Source organism: Penaeus monodon, chromosome 13 (assembly GCF_015228065.2).
Source record: "Penaeus monodon isolate SGIC_2016 chromosome 13, NSTDA_Pmon_1, whole genome shotgun sequence".
Taxonomy (NCBI): Eukaryota; Metazoa; Arthropoda; class Malacostraca; order Decapoda; family Penaeidae; genus Penaeus; species Penaeus monodon.
In genome coordinates, this window is record NC_051398.1 from 4,448,815 (window position 1) to 4,455,423 (window position 6,609).

Below are 6,609 nucleotides of genomic sequence, written 5' to 3' on the forward strand. Positions count from 1 at the left end.
AATTGTAAAAATTAAAGTTGGAAAGGCATTGCCCAGTCCATGTCGTGCGCAGTCAAGTGACCAGTTAGACGGAGGTAATTGGACCTGAAAGGGAAAACATTTGGTTCTTCCAGTGACTTGTAGATACCCTGATCATTTTCTTTTTTCTCTTTGAGTTTTTTCACTGAATCGCCATCTCTCTCCTCACAGAGTGTTCCTTTGGGGACTGCGTCAATTTCAAGGACAAGGCCTTGCTGCCATGTACAGAACGTTGCAGCCGCCCTTTCTATTTCTGCTGCAAGAAGCCCCTAAATGATGGTCTCGTGGAGTGTGGCCGCAGGGAAAACTGCCCCCGCGGTGCCTGGTTCCACCTTAATAAGAAGTGCTCGGGATTGTCTGAAGCTCCTGAGGGTAATGTACCCGTTTTTTTTTTTCTATGTCTGTGTTTCTTATTTAGTCTGGAATGAAATAGATTGTGTAGAGTATGTACATGTGTATATGTATATATGTTTGTGGGTATTTATATATATATATATATATATATATATATAAATACCCACAAACATATATACATATACACATGTACATACTCTACACAATCTATTTCATTCCAGACTAAATAAGAAACACAGACATAGAAAAAAAAAAACGGGTACATTACCCTCAGGAGCTTCAGACAATCCCGAGCACTTCTTATTAAGGTGGAACCAGGCACCGCGGGGGCAGTTTTCCCTGCGGCCACACTCCACGAGACCATCATTTAGGGGCTTCTTGCAGCAGAAATAGAAAGGGCGGCTGCAACGTTCTGTACATGGCAGCAAGGCCTTGTCCTTGAAATTGACGCAGTCCCCAAAGGAACACTCTGTGAGGAGAGAGATGGCGATTCAGTGAAAAAACTCAAAGAGAAAAAAGAAAATGATCAGGGTATCTACAAGTCACTGGAAGAACTCTAAAACTTGTTTCCTTCCCTTTCAGGTCCGAATTACCTCCGTCTCTAACTGGCTCACTTGACTGCCGCACGACATCGAAGGAGGCTGTGTCAATCTTGGGCCAAATCTCATTCACAATTTCCTCGGAGATCTTCTCTAGTATTCTCTTTCTCTCCTCATTGCTCAGACTATTCCCACCAGGCATCAGCAAGTGCAGTTTCTGCTCAGCCATGGCCATCGTGTGGCCATGAGCAACCAGCTCGAGTAGAGAGCTGATGGCCTTGAAGTCAGGGTTTTCACTTCTCGTGACCCCTGGCTTGAAACTGGTGCAGATGTGGTGCAGGCTTCCACTCTCATTTGTTAAATCACTTGGATAGAAGATTTTGATGATATCCTGCAAGGGATAAATAATCACTGATTGAATGTTGGAGCTTAAACAGGACTGCCAATATGCACAAGTAGTTATATGAAAGCTGATGAAAAGAAACACAGAAAAAATAATCCCTGTCTGAGCTTGTGATATTTTCACACATGCTAGTAAAAAATGCAACCAATCCCATACTTGAGCTAATAGTATTTGACGCCCGTAGTCTGTCACACAGGGCTCCAGACCATCTAATCTGTCCTCCTTCTCGGAGAAACAAGACATGACGTCCTTGGCGCACACCATCCGTTCAACGCTCCTCTTGTTCCCAAATACGCAGAGTGGAGTGGCTTCTCCTTCGTCACAGGGCATGTACATCTTAAGGTCTTTCAGTATGAGAGCCACATTGCCATTGTCTGTTGGACTTTTGAAGACGGACCCTAAATCAACCTGCAGACAATTTTCAGATTATGAGTTGAAAATCTTTGCTTTTATGGAAATAGGAGAATGAAATATCATACAACAATGGCTAAAAACACTATATTCATACATATAGAGAAGACATATAGATAAGAACAAGACAGAAATATATAATTTCAGTTTCTCTTCTTCCCATTGTACACAATGTAAAAAATATATCAGTGCACAGGGGGTGTGATACTCATCATAAACCTTAAAGCAACTACTGTCTAACTGTGACTTATTTGTAAGTGGTGAGAACCACTTAGCAATTGTTTCATAACTCTGCCATACATGCCATACACTGGCAAGAAGTTTTTGTTCAGAGGGTTAAGTGTTATCGATATTGCCCATCAGCTTCGCATTCACCACCCTTCCGAAAGCTATAACACTTGAGGCTTCTTTTTGTAGCATTCCTAAACCCTTAACACTTTGATAAATTTTTTGATGATGACCCCGTGGTCCCTACAAAACACAGGATCATCAAAGCTTGTGCTGACATGCAAAGTTTCAAAAGAAGTAGTAGTCATTGACCTTATATGAAAAATCAATAAAAAACTATCAGAGTACTTAATATGCTGGTGTGATTTTTAATTGGAAGCAAAGCATTAAGGAAGCTTCAAATGGAAAAAGCACTGGACTACTGTGCAAATTAAACTGGTTGAACACACCCCTCTTCACTTCACAAGGCTGTGGAAACTTTGAAATGCTAAGCTTAAGCCATACCTTTTTTTTCTCTTTCTCTTGTTACATCTACAATTCTTCACATGGAAAGTAGAAGTATTAAATGAAATTTTATATAATCAAATCCATCGCAAGTGAGCTCTATGTTCATAACGAGTTTGAATCTCACACAAATGGACAATTCTAGTGATCACATGTATTTACTTGTACCAGTGCCTTTAATATATCGACAAATCAAAACACACAACTTTTCCTTTGATATTTTTTGTTTGTAAAATTACATCATAGCAATACAGGATGATATTGAAGACATTCAACCCACTGAAGCAATACCACAACATATGACTTGGACACATTTCAAATTCATACCATGTCATTTCAGAGATGTTAATTATTTACTTCATATTTTACCCATATAACGGGAACATGTATTTAATACACAGAAAAAGTTTACACATCTTTATGTACGATTTTTGCATCAAGAGACATACAATATGACTGGTGATTAATGAAAATAAAATCCTTAACATAAATGTCCATGAAATGTATTGCAAAGTATTGTGCTCTGAATGGATGTCCTGTGTATACCTCATTATCAAGGTAGAGACATACAAAATGAAAAATTGTTTCAACAGGTTCCAGTAATGTGCAAGTAAAGGTCTATCATGTGTTCAGGGTTTCGGAGGTGTTACAAAAAAAAACAACTTTACTACTGTTTGTAATATCCCACTGGCTGTTGATCTGTGGAATGCATTTGACGGCAGGGGTACAAACATGTATTAAGTCAGCCACTACTTTTCACTGTCCTTCACATTCCATAGTATCATAATGATTCCATGTACAAAATGCACAGATACTTATTTTACCATGTGTACATACATTACATCATATCCCCCAATAACACAACAGAAGAAACCCCTCCTCACCGTGTAGTTCTTCTGCATCATGAGGTCCGAATACTGGTGGTGCTCTGTGACCGTCAGTTTGTTGAACACCTTCAGATACTTGATGAGGATCTTCTGTACCTCCTTTTTCATCTGCTCCCTCACCCGGATGAAGTCCTCGGAGTCAGGCACAAACTCCTCAAAGGAAATGTTATCGGCTAGGCGGATGTCCGGATCCTTGTACGTCATGAGGAAAGGCACCCTGTTCCTGGCAGCGTAGGCCTGTGCCATCAACGGATCAGGGTTCTTCTTCTGGTTATGCGATGAGTACTGCGGGTGCTGGATGGAGTCCCAGCATAAGCTGTACGAGATCACTGGGGTGTCACAGGCAGAGAAAATGAAGTTTATGAGAATGTGGAGTCTAATTTCTTCTAACATGAATTACTAAACTTAATTTTTTATGATATATAATTAACATTAAATGACATAATATCCAATGATTGATATGTCACCGATTCATTTTTATTCAGTAAGTCTTGTATCTAATCCAAATTCAGTATTACTGATATAGAGTAGCAATTCTCTGTCCTGAGTTCTACTTTTGCCATATACAACAACTATGACAAATCTCTCCCTTCAGACCATAATGATCACAAATTTCCCTCCTTCCAACACTGATTTACAGGAGTCTTTTACAGAGCAACGTTTAACCAGAGCAACCTAGCCAGTACAAGTAGCTGTGGTATCAATCATGTCTGTGAGTAAACAACCCACTTGGTACTGCCTCTCTCCAAAGTTATGAACCACTAATTCCACTTCATGCTTCGGTCCCTACATCAAAACCCAGTCCTAATGAGGAGAAAAATTAAATAAACGAGTTAAATAATCAACTTGTAATCTCCCACTATATCAGGCAATAGCTACAACCCAATACAAGAAAAGTGAAAGCTGTAAACACAAGTTGAAATCAGAAAATCCCCCATCATGGTTACTGATTCCCATACTACCTGTGGTTGGCTTTGGAAGAACGCTACGAGATTTCCTTCTTTCTGCATTATACTTCCGTGGGGAAGGCGTTGGTCTGTGGTGGACAATTTTGAGTGCATGCTGTAGAAATAAATAGTGCAATATTCAGGCCAATTACCCAATATCACTGAAGTATGTATATACACATCTATGTACATAAATACAAAATCCAATTCCCTATTCTCAAACCATCTTGGAAATCCACATACAAAACCTCCAGCAAGAATTATGCAACTTTTCTGAGTGAAATGAATTTATACATATAATAGAAAGAAATATGATCACTGTACAATTGCTAAAAGCAGAAAATACAAATATACAGGGCATATGCATATATAAATATTCTTTGTTTATCTCTAATAAAAAAAACAATCTCTACATAAAAAAAAATCCTACTGCTGGCTAAGAAACAGGATCTATGAGAATAAAAAGAAAAATATGTCACTTTCACTAATATGCTGTACTATACACACAATTCCTCCCTTGCAAACACCAAGAGATAATCATACATGACATTTCAAATATAAAAAAAAAATATACGCACATCATAAATGCAAACCATATCCTCAAAAACATTACCACACTTATACACACACACACAACACCTCATCCTTGTGATTCCCCCCAAAATCTTTCTCCAAGCTTTCTGCAACACCAGAAATTCCTACCTCTTACCACAGTCCACCACACACACTCTCAAAGGCACAACCCCATACCTGCAAAATTCCCACAGACAGGCATGCGAGGGTTCCCTACCTCAACTTCATCCTTCCAATCCCACACGGGGTCTGACGGCACTGTCGAATGCTGCCTCAACACCTCAAACAACTTGCAGGGGGGCGTGGTGAGGCCAATTTCATGTAGCGTTCTATTTACCTGTGTTGAGGGAGAGATACATAAGGAAATAGATAATGATATTATTATTAAAATCATAGCTGTGTTTAATATCAAACACACAACTAGGAGGGAGAGAGAGAGGGAGGGAGGAAAGGAGGAATGGAGGGAAGGAGGGAGGGAGGGAGGGAGGAAAGAAGGAAGGGAGAAATGAATGAATGAAGGAAGGAAGGAGGGAGGGAGGAAAGGAGGGAGGGAGGGAGGGAGGGAAGATAGGAGGAGGAAAAGGAGGAGGAGGAGGAGGAGGAGGAGGAGGAGAGGGCGAGGTGAAAAGAGGAGAAAGAGGGGGTATGGGAGGGGGAAGGAGAGGGAAGGAGTTAAACTAAGCTTATAGACCAACAAATTAAGAATAGTGATTATTCATATAAAAACTTAATAATATCCTTTCTGAGCTATAAGAAAAAAGTTGTATTAGACATATTGCAAGAGTAAGCCTACAGAAGACCCTAAAATACTGTAAAACAACTTGCAAAGAATCAGAGGAAACAATTGCACACACACCTTTCAAAGAAATAAACGAAAGAACAAAAACCCATAAATAAAAACAATAAAGAAATGAAAAATAAGAAATAAATATATAACTTAGATTCATAAACAGATCTATCGAAAATATTCTAATAAGCACAATACATACAAAAAGAGAAATATGAATAAAAACAAAAATAATAACAATAATAAAAATTTGGACAAAAAAAAAAAAAAAAAAAAAAAATACCCATAACCTTAAATGGCAAAAAGGAAATAATTATACAAAATCAATGAACAGAAGCAACAACAACAAAAAAAATGAAAAAAAAAATAAAAATAAAAATAAAAAAATAAAAGCACACAAAAATCAATTAAATAAATCAACGATAAAAGAAAAAAAAAAAGATAAAAAAATCAACAACACTAACTAAACCGACCAATCCCCAACTGGACGCCTGACCCCTTTGGAGACAACACTTGAGGGCTTGCACCTTTAAAGAAGTGCCGTTGTTATGGAGATAGAGGGAGTGCAGCAGAGGGAGGAAGTTGGCCCGGCCTTTATACCGCTTGTAGAGTGCCATGGACAACAAGATGCCGATGAAACTTTGCTTGGCTGCCTGAGCTTCACTGGACCTTTGGGGGTAAAGACAAGGCTGTCTGTCTATGGTGGTTTTGTGCATACCGAGTCAGGGTCCGTGAGAGAAAACAATTCGCATACATGAGATCAAGGTGTTTAAGACAGGTAGCACCACTCTGTCTAGATATAAATCCTAATTGGCAACTGCTAACCTAAGCCTCGCCTTTGGGAAAAGAGTATTTATTTGTACTCTTGTAAAAATTATGGAAAAAAAAAAAAATGGATGACCCCCTAAGGAAAAAGTCAATCTCATTTTTGGGTTTAATAGGCTAAATGGATGTGGGG

General features: G+C 38.9%; 1 protein-coding gene across 1 annotated transcript; it reads right to left on the bottom strand.

Annotated features, from left to right (window-relative positions):
• Positions 1–640: 640 nt before the first annotated feature.
• LOC119580049 lies at positions 641–6,320 on the bottom strand (the record flags this gene model as incomplete). The annotated part of the gene is given in 7 exon segments (XM_037927948.1): positions 641–841; positions 966–1,302; positions 1,471–1,722; positions 3,342–3,673; positions 4,307–4,406; positions 5,082–5,201; positions 6,179–6,320. Coding segments are annotated over 7 exon segments (1,484 nt in total), but the record flags the coding sequence as incomplete, so codon positions are not given.
• Between the last annotated feature and the right edge of the window lie 289 nt (positions 6,321–6,609).